The sequence below is a fragment of the Hemibagrus wyckioides genome, linkage group LG19, assembly GCF_019097595.1.
Source record: "Hemibagrus wyckioides isolate EC202008001 linkage group LG19, SWU_Hwy_1.0, whole genome shotgun sequence".
NCBI lineage: Eukaryota > Metazoa > Chordata > Actinopteri > Siluriformes > Bagridae > Hemibagrus > Hemibagrus wyckioides.
This window is the reverse complement of record NC_080728.1, coordinates 3,750,990-3,771,874: the sequence shown is the minus strand read 5'-3', so window position 1 is coordinate 3,771,874 and position 20,885 is coordinate 3,750,990. Positions and strand designations below refer to the sequence as shown.

The window sequence follows — 20,885 nt, the reverse complement described above, 5'->3', positions numbered from 1 at the left end:
CTGGTCAGATGAGACTAAACTGGAACTCTTTGGACATATGGATGTTGCATATTTTTGGCATAAGAAGGAGAAGCCTTCAAGCTAAGAATACCATCCCAGTGGTCAAGCTTGGCCATGGTCACAACATGCTATGGGGGTGCTTCTCTGCCAGTGGTACAGGCAACCTTTTTAAGATAGATGGTATCATGAAAAAGGAGGACTATGTAGAGATTGTTGATGAAAACCTGGTGGCGTCAGCACACAAGTTCAACCTGCCAGAGAATTGGACCTACCAGCAGGATAATGACCCGAAGCATACGGCACGAGTGGTCAAGCTGGTGGTCAATGGTTCAGGGACAACAACATAAATGTTCTGGAGTGGCCAAGTCAGAGCCCTGAACCCAACTGAGAATTTGTGGAGAGAGTTGAAGATCCAGATCAGGGCAAGGAAGGGCTCATTTATCACAGAAGACAACTCAAAAACACTATAAAAATACCAAGGGTATGAATAATTTTGAGCACAACTGTATATATATATATATGTGTGTGTGTGTGTGTGTGTGTGTGTGTGTATCTTTTAACTCTAAGATTAAAGGAATCATTTTCATATTAGAAAATCTCTCATGCTGGATCTGAGATCTGAGATTAAAGCAAATATAAAATGAAATGAAATATGTCCTAGGCTTTTTGTAGACTTTCTCTAACTGGTAAGAGAAAACACCAAAAACTAGTAATAAATGTACATGAATTTATTCATTTAGATAAGAAAAGTAATGGTTTTGACTGTAATGAAAAAGGTTGTACAAATATTGTGAAAGGTTGAATGACTCTACTTGAAAGATATTTAATAAAAACGTAGAGCTGAATTGTGTTGATGATGGTTTTGATAACATCATGGTGGTAGATTCGCTGCTAATGACAATTAAAAAAAAATATATATAAAAATCATTGTGAAAACAGTTGTCATAATTAATATATACACTTCTAGAAATGGCCAAATCTGATTTCTGAGGAACAGTGGCTTATATGGAAGTAAGTGAGCCAGTGAGAAACTCTACACATTTCATGTCACTATACGTTTTTATCTGAGATTCTGTGTCAGCCAGTTTCTTTTTTTATTTTAAAACATTCGATTAGACAAAGATCTTTACAGCATTAATGAACTACATCAGAATTATATAGGGGTAAAAGCCTCCAGTTATTAATCCATACATCTCAGCCAAGGCAGCTGAAGAAAAATTTCCACCCGCAACTTGGACACAATTTTTTTTAGTAAATGTACTGTAATTAACTAATTAACTAACTAAGAATCAGAGGTCTGTATAATGTCATCACACTTGATTTTACAGGGAGAAGATACTGGGTGTATTTGTGTCTCCTACAATTCAGAGAAAAGCCCAAATTGGTTCATTACTGTCGGCCATCTTTATCAAGCTCCAAGGTTAAACTTCCAACTCCTAATCACAGGCTACATACATAATTTATTTATTTATTTTTTTTAACTTTTTGAACTTAATATAGTGAAATTCACATGATATATTTCTAAAACACAAAAGCTGTTAACATGTGAAGGAAACAATTTTCTGTTGATTTTTTGCTGACAGCTATTTTAAAAGAAACCATTGCTTATTTGGGACCTGGAATATCTGGCAATTTCTTTTCACATGCTGGTCTTTACTTTCATCCTCAATGAAGAAAAATGTTATTCCAACCAATCAATCAATCAATCAATCCGTCTGTCCGTCCGTCCGTCCGTCCATCCATCCATCAGTCAATCCATTCACCACTCCATCAGTCAATCCATCCATCTGTCTGTCTGTCTGTACATCCATCCACTCACCCATCTTTATTTTGCAATTTCTCCTAGTTGGGGTCTTGGTGGATTCTGTACACTGTGACAGAGGAATCTAAAACATAAATATAACCTCAGATATAAGAGGTAAGAATAAACCTCAGATATCACGCCACATCATAATGCACCATGTACACACATTCACATGCTCTTGTACACCTCGTGCGGTTAAGAAGACACGACTGACGTCTCATCTCCAGTTTAAGCGGATGTGGTAAGCAGCACACATGAAGCCCGTCTCAGTCAGCTTTGGTAAAAAAGACTTTAGAGTTACAAATCTGATTGTAATGTTTATTTTACTAGCATTAAATCAGATCCCTGCCTGTATCGTTCACAGTATAAAACAGTGGACCTCATGATTTGACATATACACATCCAGAAGAATCTGCAAAATGTTTAAAAACATTAATAAAAGTTGTACAAATTTTAAGATCTCATTTTTCATTTAGAACTGCCCATCAGAAGCTACATGAAATAATTGTGTAAACAACATCAGTAGGCTTGGTTTAGTCAGGAGTACACAGACAAACCTGAGAGCTCTACATCACAATTCGTCTCTTTTTAGGCGTCTCACTCAGATCTAGTTCAGTGGTCAGGACACTGATCAGAAAGCCGACCACTCAAAGTTCTGTCTCTCTTTCAGTCACAAAATCCTTCCAGTGAACTAAAAGGTTTGTAAAAAAAATCCCTCAAAGCAATACAGAATTCAGTGAGCATTAATGGTTCTATGGCACTATGTTCCCTTATCAGGAATTTTTCTGAAGCTTCTCAGCTTGAATAATAATGGTGGATGAACCAAACTCTCAGTAGCTTCTTATTGTTATTGTTTTTAACTTTAGTTTATTTGTATACATGGTTTTAAAAAACGACTTTTAAGTAAGAATTATAAAGGCCCACTAGCCTACAATCCTGCTCGAAGTATTACTGTATGTCAGAAAGAGATATGATTAAGTAAACAAATTTAAAACGACATGTAATACTGAGCTATGTATTATGTTTGGGTTTTTACAGTGACTGATGTGGAAAGTAGGGTCATGTAGCCAGAATGTGAGTCATCAGCTGCCTCGACTCGTGTACACGGTGTACAGATTCACCACCCAGAGAGCTAGAGAGCTGATTGAGACACAGCCTTTGTGTGAGTGTGTGTGTGTGATTGAGTGCAGATGTGCTCAGTGACTGTGTGTGTGTGTGTGTAGGTGGATCATGTTAACTTGACCATATGTAACAGTCTGGGTGGGTAAATGATGCGGTCACTTTTCTATTTATCCAGGAAAAAGGAATAATTCTAACAAATTGCTAGAGCAAAAATAACAGGATTGTTTGTACTGTGTATTTGGTGTTTTAAAAACTACACTGACAAAAATCTTGAGCACAGGAGCTAAAATAAAAGTAAAAACGTGTGTATATGGTGACTCGAGGTGAGTTAGGACAAACTGAGATGGTTGAGATGGTCGAGCAGCGTTTATTTTCGAGGCTGAAACTTAAGGACCATGACTTGAGTCATGTCATCTCATAGGAAGAGGATGTGGTTAAACAGAATGAAACAAGCTTGAGGTAGGAAATATGATACACGCTTTGACTTCTGTAGAATAACAACATATTCAATGTATCGTAATGCACACATGCATCATGAATGTTATTAATGTAAATCATTTTGTGTTGGCTTAAAGAATGTGTGTGTGTGTGTGTCTTCTTCAAGATGAGGACAAGAAGTTCCTCTTTAAAATGACTCGGGTTTACCAAATTGGATAAAATAAGAAGCAAAAAATTTAGTCAACTAACTTGTCACTAAGATGCTAACTAAGAAAACCAGCTAAAGTCTTTTTTTATCAAATACTTGTCATAAAAACAATGCAGTGACCTCATCATTAGCTTTCAGAAACTGAAATGTACGCAGTTATATATCTACAGGTGATGCTGCATATGAGCATGAACTGGCCTTGTGATGCGCTGTGCTGCTGCTGTGTTTGGTTGACTGATTTAATGAATGAACAGGTGTACATAATAATATACATCAATCAGGCATAACATTATGACTACTTACAGGTGACCTAAATAACACCGATTATCTCCTCATCATGGCACCTGTTAGAGGGTGGGATATATTAGGCAGCAAGTCAACATTTTGTCCTCAAAGTTGGGGATTTGAGCGAGTTTGACGAAGGGCCAAATTGTCTAGACGGCTGGATCAGAGCATCTCCAAAACTGCAGCTCTTGTGGGGTGTTCCCGGTCTGCAGTGGTCAGTATCTATCAAAAGTGGTCCAAGGAAGGAACAGTGGTGAACCGGGGACAGGGTCATGGACGACCAAGGCTCATTGATGCACGTGGGGAGAGAAGGCTGGCCCGTGTGATCCGATCCAACAGATGAGCTACTGTTGCTCAAAGAAGTTAATGCTGATTCTGATAGAAAGGTGTCAGAATACACACTGCAGAATGGGTCAGGGCTGTTTTAGCAGCAAAAGGGGGACCAATATTAACCAGGTGGCCATAATGTTATGCCTGATCGATGTATATACCTAATAATGTGGATTGCGGATAAGATTTGTCTCATTTTAATCAAAAATGTTCTCTATGTAGTATTAGATTGGGCGATTCTGTATATTAATTAAATAAATGTGGCATTATACATGATACATGTATTTCATTTTATTGATGATATAAAAGAAATGATAAAGTGTTAAGCTGATAATCTCATCTGACTGATTACTGTAATTAAGTACATTTACACTGAAACACTGCTGGTATTACTGTGCCATATTTCTCCTACAGTTACTGTATAATAAGGGAGAGCAGGTAAGCAGGGTAAGTTGTCTCCTTGACACCAGAAACACACATAAACAATATCACTGTCTTGTGTCACTTCACCTCTTTTCTGCTCTTCTGCTTTTATGTGGTCAAACTGTGTTCAAATCCTCTTGGGAAGTTGGTGTTACCGAATCGTAATTAAAGTGACAGATGCATTAGACACTTCAGTCAATAGAGGTGTAGCTTCTCTTTAATTAACAACAAAAATACAGCAAGGTTTTTTAACAGAAAATACACAACAAATAATGTGCCTCAGGTGTGTTCACATTTTTATGTTTTAAATCAATTCATGAAGCCACTGGAAACTTATAATATAATCATTAATAATCATTATTATTATACTGTGATTGTACAATGCTATCATATTTTCTATCAGAAACTTAGCCTGTTTTATAGTTAATAAACAGCCTGACTGAAATAAATCAAACCATTTCTCTCGTACAGATGCTTATGTTAACCCGGCTGCTTGTATTTCAGTAACTTGCTAAATAAACCAATACATAATAACTGAAATCAGCTTCAGAGGCGAGTAAACATTCAACTAAGCCTATAACACTGATAAAATCATACAGGAGTTTCTGAGACCTCTGCACCTCCACATTATCAATACTTCCCTGAAAACCCTGTTGTTTACAGTCAGGTACTTGTCTTCTGCCCCCTGGGGGATTTATCCAGGCTCTGCAGGCAATAGCAGGCAACATTTAGGCAACATTTTCTAATATTAGAAGATTTCAATATGTATATGTACTTTACTGAAGCAAACAATAATTACTTCATATTTTATATAGAATGTTAAAGTCAAAGTCATGTTCAATTCAATTCAATTCTATTTATTTGTATAGCGCCTTTTACAATGAACATTGTCTCAAAGCAGCTATACAAAAGAAGAAAAACAGAGAAAGGGGAGGGGGAAAATGAAAATAAAAAATAACTAAATAACTAGAAATAAGAGTAAATCATTAAATTTAATAATTAAACTATTTTATCCGTAATGAGCAAGCCTGTGGTGACGGTGGCAAGGAAAAACTCCCTGGGATGGAATAAGATGCTGAATAAGATGCCCACTGAAGCTATGGATGGATCTGTGTGGACCAGGACACAGCCATGGACAGAGCCACTTGGGGACTTTCACACCGTCACAGATCTGCCATTACATCTGTCAGCTTGTGACAGCAAGGAATTAGTGTCTATAATGAACTCAGAAACTACACTGACCTAATAATTCCTCATGGGTCATTGATTGCTGTTGTAGAAAGGACATTAATCAGTTACAGTTACATTATTTTCTGTTTAGTGTCACCCAAATGAGGATGGGTTCCCATCTGAGCCTGGTTCCTCTCAAGGTTTCTTCCTTTCCATCCCAGGGAGTTTTTCCTTGCCACCGTCGCCGTCACCACAGGCTTGCTCATTAGGGATAAAATAGTCTAATTATAGAATTTAATAATTTATTCTTATTTCTAGTTAATTAGTTATTTTTTATTTTTTTTTATTATTTTTCATTTTCCCCTCCCCTTTCTGTTTTCTTCTTTTGTAAAGCTGCTTTGAGACAATGTTCATTGTAAAAAGCGCTATACAAAATAAACTGAATTGAATTGAATAAGGAAGAAACCTTGAGAGGAACCAGGCTCAGAAGGAAACCCATCCTCATTTGGGTGACACTAAACAGTAAATAATGTAACTGTAACTGATTAATGTCCTTTCTACAACAGCAATCAATGGACCATGAGGAACTATTAGGTCAGTGTAGTTTCTGAGTTCATTATAGACACTAATTCCTTGCTGTCACAAGCTGACAGATGAAATGGCAGATCTGTGACGGTGTGAAAGTCCCCAAGTGGCTCTGTCCATGGCTGTGTCCTGGTCCACACAGATCCATCCACAGCATCAGTGGGCACCACCAAGCGACGAGACTCTGACCATGTTGAAAATATGTGTATCAGATATGATACAGCAGGTAATTTACACACATGGACAAAAATTGTTGGTACCCTTCCATTAAGGAAGGTCAGTGAAATAACTTCAAACTGACAAAAGTAATAATAAATAAAAATGTACTTATAATTGACTAAAATGATAATCAGATATTTTGATGTTGAATTGTGTGATATTTTTTTTTATTTTGAATTATGATTCAACAGAAGCCTTTAAAATAACACACTAATGAAACTGTCCACATGTGTACCTCAATCATCCCTGTACTGCATTTCATAATTATTCCTGCCACAAATACAATGTTTTTATTATTTTTTTAAACTGTAATTTACTTAACTGGATTAAAATTAAATAGAAATTAATCGTTAACATGTTAAACATTGTAAAATAAATGTTAATTGATTCCATATTAGTGGAATATTGAGATATTTATATGTAATTTTTGTACATGTAACTTAATGTTGTATTGTCCTCATCAATTTTCAGTAAAAGAATTAAATGATAGTCAAAATCTATATGATATAAATATATAAGTCCATTTTTGTTTAAACAAAGACAGAAACTGTTTTTTTTTTTTTTTGCCTTTCATAAAGTTCATAAAGATCTTAAAAAGGTTCTTTTTGGGAAAAAGCAACCAAAAAATAATAAAATATTTACAAAAATGTGAGGGGTGTACTCACTTTTCTATATACATATATATATATATAATAATTAAACGGGGAAGTCTATTGTATTAGTTCCAAATTGAATAAAAATTCTATATTTTTGTTATTATGGTCAGTAATTTACCATAAACACATTATGTATCAAATATGATAAAAAAAACATCATATGTGTAAATGTTAATCAAACAAAATTTGTTTGTATTTTGCTTAAAGGCCCACTTCAATTTCCAGAAAATAGAATTTTCTGTCAACTATTTTATCTCAGGCTTTACAGGGTTCAACATATTTATAACTACAGTCAACTAAAGACACTACATCCACTGACTCCACCATGTTTTTCATGAATAACTCAACTCGGAATTACGACATTATGGTGGTGGTAATGCCTGTTCAACTCGTAAATACCATTATTCCAACATGAATGCAAAAGTGACGCTTTATGACTTACTTATTTCTGTCCTTAAAAGAAATTGTAATGGTGTTTTATTTAATAAAGCTTTGTTAGGTATGATGTTAATTCGAGAATAAATTCTGTGAGAAATTAGCCTTGGGATTTAATTACTATTAGCACACATAATAGTATGAGGCAAGCTGAGACAGGACCATGCACAAACTTTCCTTGGTATAAATCACTATGATATTGTGAATCAGCTACGGGGTTATGAAATAAGTGTTAAATATTATTTTATACATCATATCTTACAAACTGCTGAATATTATTGATCTGTTATTATATACTTACACAGGATATGTGTATTTCTAGATTCAAAATTTAGTGTGTGTCCGCATACACAGTGTTGTACACACACACACACACACACACGTTCTTCTCTGTTCCGGTGTAACAGCTTTCCTAATTATTGTGCAAATTGTCACACCCTCCACACAACTGAAATAATATACACCGATCATAACATTATGACCACTGACAGGCGAAGTGAATAAGACTGATGATCTCCTCATCATGGTACAATATATTGCCAAAAGTATTCGCTCACCCATCCAAATAATCAGAATCAGGTGTTCTCTGGAGTGACGAATCGCGCTTCTCCATCTGGCAATCTGATGGACGAGTCTGGGTTTGGCGGTGGCCAGGAGAACGGTACTTGTCTGACTGCATTGTGCCAAGTGTAAAGTTTGGTGGAGGGGGGATTATGGTGTGGGGTTGTTTTTCAGGAGCTGGGCCTGGCCCCTTAGTTCCAGTGAAAGGAACTCTGAATGCTTCAGCATACCAAGACATTTTGGACAATTCCATGCTCCCAACTTTGTGGGAACAGTTTGGAGCTGGCCCCTTCCTCTTCCAACATGACTGTGCACCAGTGCACAAAGCAAGGTCCATAAAGACATGGATGACAGAGTCTGGTGTGGAGGAACTTGACTGGCCTGCACAGAGTCCTGACCTCAACCCGATAGAACACCTTTGGGATGAATTAGAGCGGAGACTGAGAGCCAGGCCTTCTCGTCCAACATCAGTGTGTGACCTCACAAATGCGCTTCTGGAAGAATGGTCAAAAATTCCCATAAACACACTCCTAAACCTTGTGGACAGCCTTCCCAGAAGAGTTGAAGCTGTTATAGCTGCAAAGGGTGGACCGACGTCATATTGAACCCTATGGATTAGGAATGGGATGTCACTTAAGTTCATATGCGAGTCAAGGCAGGTGAGCGAATACTTTTGGCAATATAGTGTACCTGTGGGATATATTAGAGGCAGCAAGTGAACATTTTGTCCTCAAAGTTGATGTGTTAGAAGCAGGAAAAATGGACAAGCGTGAGGATTTGAGCTTTGAGTTTGACAAAGGGCCAAATTTGACTGGATCAGAGCAGCAAAACAAAGTCGCTGTTTTTGTTTGTGTTTTATTAAACCACCACTAGGTGGCGCCAACACTATAGTGCAAACATCAGATCAACAGAAGTAGAGCATTTGCCTGGAAAAAACAGTTCTTCAAAGGACATATGTAGATATATGTATATATAGATATAGAATTACATTACAAGTGTATATACTCTCTATACTTCACTCAAACATTATAAAACACATATAACTATATAACATATAGTCTATACTTTACTCAAACATTATTTATTCATTCAACATTAATAAGTGGTTTATTCTGGTCAGGGCTGCCGTGGCTGATCAAAATAACTAACACTAATTAATTATACCATTTTAAGCCCAGTGTGTGTTGCTCTATAAGCGTAGGATCCACGACAGATTCCCTCACCTACACAGACGGAGGCTTTGCTGAAGCATCCGTACAGTGGTGTTACACAAGGCTTTCATTAACTGTTAAAAATATTGCGGTTAATTATTTGTTTGTGTACTACAGTTGTACTGCCCACTTTGATAATAATAACTAATAATAAAAAATTATTTCCTGTGCAATTTTCAAGACTTGGCCCTGAGAAGTCACACAGAATGGAGCTGAATGGAGTCTACCTGTGCGTCATGTTATCTCAGCACCAGTTCCCTGTAAGGACCTGGAGGTTGTTAGAGCACTTTATCTAAAACAAACAGCATCATGAAGACAACACAAGCTTTCAAAACATGTCTAGGACAAAAAGTTCTGGATTACTTTGAACATCCCACAGAGCATTATTAAATCAGTTATTTAAAGGAAATGGAAAGGATATGGGAGAACATTAGTCAGAGAAGCAATCAAGCTGAACTTTGAAAAGATGCGCTGATAAGATGAGAGAAGCCAGGTCACAACAAGATAACCGTTGCTTCTACACGGCCCCGAAGTAGACGAGCGGTGTTGAGACATTTCATGGTTTCCCTTCATCAACTTAGTCATCAAAAAACACACACCAACATCTCTTCTTATGCAGGAAGCTGAGGACAGCTAAAGTTCAAAACACCATTATTCTTCAGTTTTACACTCTTAAAAAAAGGGGTGTCTCTGATTTCTGTATAGAACCTTGAGGTTCTGGACTTGGCCAATAAGATAAAAATAATAAAAATAATTCAAAATACTTTAAACTGAAATGATAGAAACATTTAGATAAGTGGGATAGATAGATAGATAGATAGATAGATAGATAGATAGATAGATAGATAGATAGATAGATAGATAGATAGATAGATAGATAGATAGATAGATAGATAGATAGACTTTATTGATCCCATGTGGGAAATTCTTGTGTAACAGCAGCTCAGTAACTATACTGTTTATAGATAGTTGTAAATTTCATACTGTGTTAGAATTAGCTTTATTTTCTTGTCTGAATTTGTATATCCTACAACTTATAATAATAATAGTAATAATAATAATAATAATAACCATGTTAGCTTCTATTCAGAGTATGTAATGGGGGGTATTTTTAATGGTGATATCACAATTCGGTATGGAAATGCACATGACTGACAAAAATGTGAATAAAATTAAAAAAAATATCTTAATATTTAACCCAACTTCAGTGAACACTGTATTTGATACACACTCTGTTTCTGAGGAAGAATTTCTTTGGTTTGTACATGAGATGAAAACCATTTGGAGACCTCAGATGATGAGGTCAGAATGGAACTTTCTGGCACTGATGTGAAATTCTATGGTTGGTGAAACCCCAGAATTGCTCATGACCACATTTAAACATTGTGGTGGAAGCATCAGGCTGTGGGAATGCCTTTTTTATCAGCAGGAACTAAGAAACGGTTCAGTGCCGAGGGCAAAACGGCTGGAGCTGTACAAGGCAATCCAGTATAATCCAGAGAAAACCTGTTCCAGTCGGCACAGTTACACAGAAGTGGATGAAAACCAAGGCCAAGCCTTCAAACTGAACCTGTAGCAAGACATGAAACTGATGTTCCCCAGCAGTCATCCTCCATTCTGACAGAGCCTGAGCAACTGAGTTAAGAAGGGCAAAGGAATTGGCAAAAATATCGGGTTCCAGATGTGAAAGCTGATAGAAACATAACCCAGAAGACCTGTAGCTGTAATTGTATCCAAAGGTATTTGAACTAAGTATTAACCCAAAGAGATAAATACTTACACAACCATTTTTTGTTTGTTTAAGTATCAAATGTAAAATGTATTGCGTAATGTAAACCAAATGCCCTGTGGTATGACCAAGCTCAAACAACTCAACCAACAGCAGAGAGGAAACTACACTGCAAGTCTGTAGAGTCAATACAAACAGTCAATAGCACTAGCAATGCTAATGAGCGAAAGCTGGCTCAAAGCTAACAGAAAATGCCCCAGACTTTTGTAGTGCTCTATGAAATAACTTGGTTTGTAGTGTGTATTAACTCACCCAGCTAGAGGAGAAGACAGGAAGTTACCTCTTTTAGGAGAAAAAAACATCTGTAAAATGCATGTCATGAATGAGTTACTGGGTTGAAAATAACAGGATTGAATTTATGTAATACTATTGGGATAACTAGCATTCAGACTATGACACTGTTTATTTAAAGATAAAAATCTTTGGAAATAATGAGGAAAAATGGAAATATGTGCTTTTCTTCTTCCCATGATCTTCAGGAAATTTCAATGATGCAACATAGTGTTGATCATGGGACTCATGGAATATTCCAAATATATTTTAAAGGGATGAATTTATTGAATGGATGAATAATGCTTTTAACATTAATTTTTTCCATTCTTTAGAACCTTTCAAAGTCGAAGTCAAAGAAGCTCTATTGTCACTTCAACCATATATAGCTGATGCAGTACACAGTGAAGTGAAACAACGTTCCTCTATAGACCAGAGGTGCTACACAGAACACAGGCAAAGTACAGTGACGCAGACAAACATAGAGATATAACATAGAGATAAAAACTAAACTATACTTAAGGTGCAATAAAAAACTAAACTATACTTAAGGTGCAATAAATAAACTAGACATACAACAGAAGCGCACAGGATGACAAGACAAGACAGTGCAGACAAACAACATACACTATATTGCCAAAAGTATTCGCTCACCTGCCTTGACTTGCATATGAACTTAAGTGACATCCCATTCCTAATCCATAGGGTTCAATATGACGTCGGTCCACCCTTTGCAGCTATAACAGCTTCAACTCTTCTGGGAAGGCTGTCCACAAGGTTTAGGAGTGTGTTTATGGGAATTTTTGACCATTCTTCCAGAAGCGCATTTGTCAGGTCACACACTGATGTTGGATGAGAAGGTCTGGCTCTCAATCTCCGCTCTAATTCATCCCAAAGGTGTTCTATTGGGTTGAAGTCAGGACTCTGTGCAGGCCAGTCAAGTTCATCCACACCAGACTCTGTCATCCATGTCTTTATGGACCTTGCTTTGTGCACTGGTGCACAGTCATGTTGGAAGAGGAAGGGGCCAGCTCCAAACTGTTCCCACAAAGTTGGGAGCATGGAATTGTCCAAAATGTCTTGGTATGCTGAAGCATTCAGAGTTCCTTTCACTGGAACTAAGGGGCCGAGCCCAGCTCCTGAAAAACAACCCCACACCATAATCCCCCCTCCACCAAACTTTACACTTGGCACAATGCAGTCAGACAAGTACCGTTCTCCTGGCAACCGCCAAACCCAGACTCGTCCATCAGATTGCAGATGGAGAAGCGCGATTCGTCACTCCAGAGAACACCTGATTCTGATAGATAGATAGATAGATAGATAGATAGATAGATAGATAGATAGATAGATAGATAGATAGATAGATAGAAGCAAGAGTGTGATTCAGTAATACACATCTTATAAAATTTAGTACAGAATATGAAATTAGGATAGTCTTATACACATTCACATTGTGTGAATGTGAAAATGTCATTGCAATACTGGAGTATTAAACCCCTGGGGATGAATGATGGATGATTAATGTAATTTGTGGTCTAAATGGTACAACAGCAGATATAAAACCATGGGTGTGTAGCAGAGTAGCAGTGATCAACAGAGTGACCATAGCTGTATAGTGCAATACTACTACTACTGATGATAATAATGACAATAATTATAGTAATAATAATCATAATAAGTTGATGATGATGATGAGTAGCATCGGTGCAGTAAATAGAATGCACCCCAAATGCATTCAAAAATGTAACTGTCCAATGATCCTATTCTAGTAATAAGCTCTAATACAAAATAGTGTATAAGCTGGATTTGCACTGAAGGTGCATCCTTGTTTGACCAGTATGACGAGGAGTGGGTGTGGCATACTGTCTATTATCTGCACCCTTGTCAAACTAAATCCTAAAGGGGTCCAATGAGACCCGTACATGAGCTGTTATAGGATCTGTCTTAAGAGATGAGACATTAATATCCTGTAGCAGCTCTTCTATACCATTTATTAATGGGATCCATTTGGGTTCCTGTTCAGCACTTTTCAACTATCTCATTTTTTTTATTAAACAAATAGCACTTTTTTTTAGTTTTGATTGAAGTTACCTCAACACAGACGTCTTACAGAGAATATTATCTTATGTAGCACACTGAACAACCTGAAGTAACATCATACACTACATAGGGGGCAGCAGAGAGAGTAGTGCTGATGTTCTGGGTGCAAAACCTACCCATGGAATAACTTATGCAATGTTTAAAATATCAGGCCAACATATACTCCAGATTTTAAGTGCAATTACCTGGAAAAAAAAAACATCACACGTGCTAATATTTGTCAGCACAGTGCATGTAAGGTTTAAAGACTTCATAGAACTTTGTGTTCCAAGCTTTATTAACTATTAACAATTTAATAGTGTATATATGAATACATATTAAGATAATATATTAGGACAAACTAAAACACCAATCAGGGTAATAGTGAATTTAGTGACCTCCTCAAAACAGTCCAGGGTTGATCACACACACACACACACACACACACACACACAGGAGGTTCTTGTAAAGGACACTACAGCTGTGTGGGAAAGGTATTTTACCTTGTCTTGTTTAAATGAGACACAAACCTCACCCAGATCCACCCTGATGGTGTTACCGACATCGTTAAATGATAATAGCGCGTGCAGCACCCTGAACACTCTGTCTGGGAAAACAGTATTTAGGAAAACCCTGAATGATCCGGTTCTTAGGCAGGTCAGTGCTGATATACGCCGGTGTTATAGACTAACCCCCTCGCCCCCCCCCGCACTCCCTCCGTCCCCCACAACCAATCCCCCCCCGCCCCCCGCCTGTCTCTCTTCCTGTATCCTTTCCTCCTGCGCTGTTTCCATCTCCCTTTCTCTCCTCACGCGGTGGATGGATGAGGATGCGCGACTGCTGCCATTTAGATATCTATATTTAAATGATTAGACATTGCACGCGTTCACACGTCTTGCGTCCGCGTCTCGAGATTAAAAAAAGGCGTGTCTCAGTCTGTTTACACAGTCAGATGGTAGGACTGATTGCAGTGCACTTCACGGAGCCATGCCTGGACCAAGCTCTCTCTCTCTCCTCATTGTGTTGTTGCTTGCAGCAGGAACCGCAGGTGAGAAGCTGCATGTCTTCTACACTACCCTTCTGTGAGCCATGTTTCATGTCTGGTCAGTACTCGACTGAGATTGCACAAGTAGGTGACCTGAGCAAAGCCACAGCCTAAGAATTAACATCTTGATCATTATATGATAATAAGTGTCATTTTTTTTTCAAGTATATGCATGTCTAGATGCTGACCTGTATATCTGATTCAGTACACGGATAAGTATTCTGCATGATGACAATGATAAGATGTCTATACTATATAGTGTAGGGAAGGAGACGGGGTGCATGTTGTCATCAGGCTCCGCCCCCAGTCACGTGATTGGATGTTCGAGGGCTTTCTTCGTCGCCGGGGAGAAAACGTGTCATCTGTCATCTTGACATAGGATGCTGGAGACATTTCACTTTTTATAAACCTGTTGAATAAGATATAACAAATAAGGCAAGAGTTAAAGGTGCAATAGACGTGTTTTGCTGTCTTATGAGATATGTAGAACATGTTAAGAACAGGTTAAGAACGGTTTAATCCGTGACCTAAGTGGACCGGTCCTGAATTCTTGTTATGTTTGATAGGCTTCCTGTTTTGTTACTACAGAACTTGAGATTTGTGAACATCTGAATGTCATCCCCACCCACGGTTACAGACCTAATCTGATTTTTATTTTCAAAAATAGACTAATCTTATCTAATGTACCTTGGGGATGATGGAAAGCCACACTGAATGTAATTATGGTGCTCTTCTGTTTGTTCAATCCTTGCAGCCTTATTGGTTTTATGGACAAATATACTTTATGGAGGGTCTAGTAGTGCCAGCTTTCGTTCTGTCAGATGCTTTATAATACATCTGATACTAAGATTTAATATGTAATCAGATGTTGGAATGATATCACACCAGAGAGGATACATTTTCCAAAAGTATGTGCACCCCTGACCCTCACGCCTTTATGTGGTTTGTCCTTAAAATGTTGCCACAATGTTTAAACTACACAATTGTACAGAAAGTCTCTGTATGAGGTAGCATTACAACTTCCCTTCACTGGATCTAAGAGACTCGAACCCTGTTCCAGCATGACAATGCCCCTGTGCACAAAGCCCCTGAGCTCCATGAAGACATGGTGTGTTAAGGTTGGAGTGGAAGAACTGGAGTGTCCTGCACAGAGCCCTGACTCTGACTCAACCCCACTGGGATGAACTGGAACACCGACTGAACCCCAGACCTCCTCACTCTTACAACATCAGTGTCTGATCTCACTAATGCTCTTGTAGCTGAATGATCACTAATCCCCATAGACACGCTCCAACATCTAGTGGAAAACCTTCACAGAGAGTGGAGCTCAATATCACAGAGAATGGGATGTTCAACAAGCACATTTGAATTATAGTTACAGAGTAGATGCTTCACATGGACACCAGACTAGACGTGCATAACAGATGCTTTGATCTTCTGTGAACTCCCACAGGGTCTGTAATAGATTATTGAATCCACTGGGTTTAATCCAGACCTCAGTAACAAATAGAGCTGCATAGATAATATCAAGTTTCCAGGAGATGCCAAGAAAATGATGTACACATTAGAATAATGTTTCTCATAGTTTATAAAAGACTTGGTTTAAGGGTTAAAGGTTGTGTGGATTTTTTGTTTTTCAGCTAAACGGGTCGCTGGCTGCAAAGAGTTTAAACGTCCCTGACTGAGAGAATGTCAGTATTGGTTATCATCTCAAAAAGCTCAGATATGAGTAGTGTATCACAATTGGTGAATGCTTATGGGGTCTACCTAAAATCTATACTTTGAGCATTTTGTTATGTTGTTTGTTTGTTATCTTTGTGGCCCATTAAATCCCCAAATGTATGACTATATTCTCAGTCTTGTGCTTTGTGCATTTTTCTTACAGGAGGCTTCTCAGGGGATGATGAAGGTTACCGCTCGCATCGGTACGGTCGTTTGGTGCCGGCCTCTCCGTTGTATCGGCGCCTTAGTGTGCACTCCCAGCACCAGGAGCCACCACTGAAATATAAGAGCCATGCACGGCCCCTGTCTCTCATAGCCAAGAAAATGCCTTCCACCTTACTAGAGTCACGTTTCCGGCAGGCGCCACAGGAACACGCAGAACTTAGCCTCCTTGCCAAGACAGACGATGAAGCGCACATGGAAAACACACCCGTATCAGCCCGTCATATTGTCACCATGGTGAGTGCCTTCTGGGGCCGCAGTAGGTGGAGTACAGGTTTATTTTGTTGAGGCAGAAGAGAAATGAAACTATGGCTAATGAAATGATCATATTTTCAAGGACTATCCTATCCTCTGGCTATTTTGAGAGTGAGACAGTGAGAGCTGAGAATAAAAGTCAGTCCTGCATGTTTAAGCTGAATCCTTTATTATCACAAGGCAAAGCGAATATAAATAGAAACGTGATGGCCTACAGTGCTGCCTGAAATCAGGCTCTGCAGTCTCCTCGGTTTGATGGTGTTAGGTAAAATACAGTGGACATGTTTAGACAAATGTACAGAACATGTATCTGGTCAGGATGTGTCTTTTACAGCACTGAGCTCTTCGAAAGATCCCCGAGTCAGATCTGAGTCACGGAGTGTATTTTGAGACTGCGTGGGTGGCTTTGGGTTTTATGGTTTCATGTTGTTTCGACAGAGCTCTCATTAAACTTTAATAACTTAGTGTTTTTTCCCTAGGTTAGATTTATTTGTTTTTACTGAACTAGCTGCGTTAGAAGATGTTGACTGACTCGACTGCATCATATATTTACAAGCATCATTTAAGCAAATGGTCTCAAATGAAATATTTAAATTCTTTGGCAAAGATTTCCAGAGGTGCAAGACATCTGTTTAAAGCAAGCTGTTTTTCAAGTTGCTGAATCTGTCTTGCTGAGAAATTCTTCCGATTGTGGAGATGCACGAAGAACAGAATGTGAATCGTATCTTAAAGGGTTTGTCAAATATTAGAGCGTAAAGCGTTTTTCACATCGAATATTGTCTCAGTTTGCCTTTCAAACACAGTGCATTAACATGTCCAGCAGGTTACCATCGTTTAATGGAAATGTAATTAATAATTTATCTTTTTAAACAGAGTCTATTTCTTTGTATTTTGTAGTGTGTGTGTGTGTGTGTGTGTGCTGCTTCTTGGCACGTAGGCAGGTGTGTGTGTGTGTCTATATGTTTGTATGTGTGTGTAGGTGTGTTTATCACTGTGTGTGTTTATCTGCGTGTGTATGTTTATCTCTGTATGGGTGTGTGTGTATCTGTGTGTGTTTATCTGTGCGAGTGTGTGTGTGTTTGCTCACTGATTATTTTTGAGCACATATGCTGCTTCTTGGCATGTAGGCGTATGTGTGTGTGTGTGTGTGTGTGTGTTATGTAGTGGATCTCTTTTATCTCACAATCTCTTTAGCAGGAAATGAAGGGAGGATTATTGCACATCACTGGGCAGCAAAGCGTTTGTGTGTGTGTCGTTCAATGCCTTCTTCAGGTCTTTAATGGTTTGTGAAGTAATTGAAGAGCACAAGGGGGGAATAAAGGCCAGGGCAAATAAACAAGGATGCCATTAGAGGACAAGAAGATATTGTAGAGATTTTTTTTAATCAAACAGCTATCTTTCTGCATCACCTACAATATCCTCTGATATTCCAGCAGCTGTATATCAAGATGATTATTTTTCGCTTGTTGTTTCTAAGATACATGTATTCAAGTATGTTGTGTTTCTGGATGAAGATGGCATGACACACATTGCCCTTTATTCTTACCCAGACTAACCCTTCTATTGAATAATTCAGAGGTGTAATATGGGTTACCGCTCTGGGTCGATTTGTATTGACTGAAGCGCAGCTCACAGACAGGTAGACACGGACTGGTTGGAAGCTGCGATGCTCATTCATTCCACTGTGATCCCTGATATGAAAGACACTAGGGGTGGAATCGGATTAAAGATTCATGATATGAAAGCGCTATTAACTGATCTCACGGGGTTGTTATTATTCTTGTGGCATATTATGTTATCTGGTTCAACTCCGGAGCTTCAAAGAAGCTGATGTTAACTGGCAAATTGAATGCGGAGCAAACGTTCAAAGATTTGGTTATTTAGAGTAAGTTATTTATCAGGCACAACTAAACACAACAGCAGTGCTGTAGAAAGATTAAAATAATGATAGAGAGATGAATATGAATCAAATATGATGTTAAAATACCCAGCATGCTCCAGCTCCCAGTTTATTTATCATTAAAGCATACACAGTATTTATTACACCGTATTAAAAAGTTTAATCTAACTTTAATCTAAAAGTCTTCAGGATGGCATCATGTTTAGATTTTGGGGAGACAAAAACAACAACAAATAAAAAAACAACCTGCCATTAATGCATTGGGTTGAAGAAGAGAAGATGGAAAAGGTCATGCGATCGAATATTGGCTTCCTTTACTTCCTACCTTTCTTGTGTTTGTGATTATTAATGTAAAAAGTGTACGTTTTCCTGATGCACCACCATGCAAGAGAGGCTAAATGATTTAAAAAACAAACAATAAATCCACCAATCAATGGAGTAAAGGTAGAACAGGGGTAATGTGCTACAGGTTACGTGTACCTGTGTCTGTCAGTTGCCTAGCAACCGTATTTTCGGTCACCGGTAAACAGGACCAGGTCACCTGTCTGACTCCTACTGTATATATAGTGAACTGCCGAGACCAACTGTAAGCATGAATACCTCTCTCATGATTGGATTTCCTCATTAAATGGAACATTTGTCTTAAATGCACCGGTTCTTCACAACAAGGGATTTTAAGGTTAAAGTTAGAAGTCTGCTGCCTTTAGGTAATGTAATGTTTAATGTACCACTATTTCAGATGTCCTGACCACACTAGAAAGTCGTACAAGTATTCTCACACAGCATTTATTTATTTATTTATTTATTCATTAATGCCTGCATGCAATATTAAAGAGTAAATGTTTTGATGTGTCGTTTTGTTCCTGGCTGGGGGAGGTGCACTGCTGTGCTGTTGGTAATTAGTACCTATTAAATTGCAAGAAGATTAATGTCTTGTTTTTTAATCGTCTGAAATCTAAACACATCCAGCATCATCTCTGTTCTCTGCCATCTGATCACTTCCTACATTTCGGATAATGGAAAAGAAATACAGATGTGAAACAGCTGTGATGTGAATAAATCGACCTTCGTGCCCAGGAGTTCTGGATGAGTACAGTACTGAGATTTGACTCATAATCTTGTTATAAATTCTTAAGCGAAGGTGACAGATAATCATCGTGAGAAACGCTAATCTGATGTCTGTATGCCTCAATCATCACAAACACCTCATCATGCTTCAGGTTAAATATAAATAAAAGCTCAGATTTGCGTGAGTGAGTTTCTGACACTGTGTACACACCTTTATTTATTAAGACAAATGAAAGGACATTGAGCTGCAGCCATCCTGAAGCTGAAATCCCTTCTGTACTCGATACAGGAATGTTCAGGGCCTCCAGCATTTCACAGAGTGTGATTGTGATTGTTGTGGCCAAAAACGCCTGCTTTTGTGGCTTTTTAAAAAAACATTTTTAATTGCATTAATTATTGCAGTCACAAAATCATGAAATCCTACCTGCTTTAGTACTGTGTACTATTGCTGGACAAAATAAAGGCTGATATTCGTCAGGGGGTGTGGCTTAAAATGATTCTGATGATAATATATATTTATATATAAAATTCATGTAGGCTGCTTGTTCAGATCTGAGGTAGTTCTCATATAAAGACTATAGTGATGATATCAACAAAAGATGCATATCATCTTTCCAGGTAATACTCTATCTGAATATGAAACTTGAACTTTCGGTCTGAAACTGAGCCGTCGGGTAACGTCAGGCCTTGTTTACAGCCTGATGGAAACTCCATGGCTGAATATTTACGAAATCACAACCAAAAATACCTTCACTATCAACAAACCATCTTCTAACAAAACAACAGTAAAGTCTAGAAATCTAGAAACAATTTTTCAAATATTTTTCAGTCATCTAGTTTGGTCCGTGTCTGTTCTTTCATTTAGGTGAGTAATCACTGGTGTGCACTGCTTACATTAAGAAATAAACGGCTCTGTTTTACCTTCTGACTTTACTCTGAGCCAGTTTCATGTACAGATGTTGTCATGATGCTGAACCAAACAAGGAAACAGGCGAAGGTCTTTTAGGAAGCTTCTAGTCTCACATATCCAGAGCTTCAGATTAACTGCTTTTATGAACCCAAGAACCACCCAAGAGAGCATCTGT

The 20,885-nt window shown here is 38.1% G+C and overlaps 1 protein-coding gene across 3 annotated transcripts in view; it reads left to right on the top strand.

Annotated features, from left to right (window-relative positions):
* The first annotated feature begins 14,367 nt into the window (after positions 1-14,367).
* ptprr (protein tyrosine phosphatase receptor type R) overlaps positions 14,368-20,885 on the top strand; it is a 58,072-nt gene continuing 51,554 nt past the window's right edge. The window contains exons 1-2 of one of the 3 annotated variants that reach the window (XM_058417032.1): positions 14,368-14,636; positions 16,519-16,814. In XM_058417032.1, the coding sequence (XP_058273015.1) occupies positions 14,576-14,636; positions 16,519-16,814 (357 nt within the window). In that variant the 5' untranslated portion in view covers positions 14,368-14,575. The remainder of the gene's footprint in view (positions 14,637-16,518; positions 16,815-20,885) is intronic. The other 2 variants (XM_058417029.1, XM_058417028.1) reach the window with 2 other exon arrangements.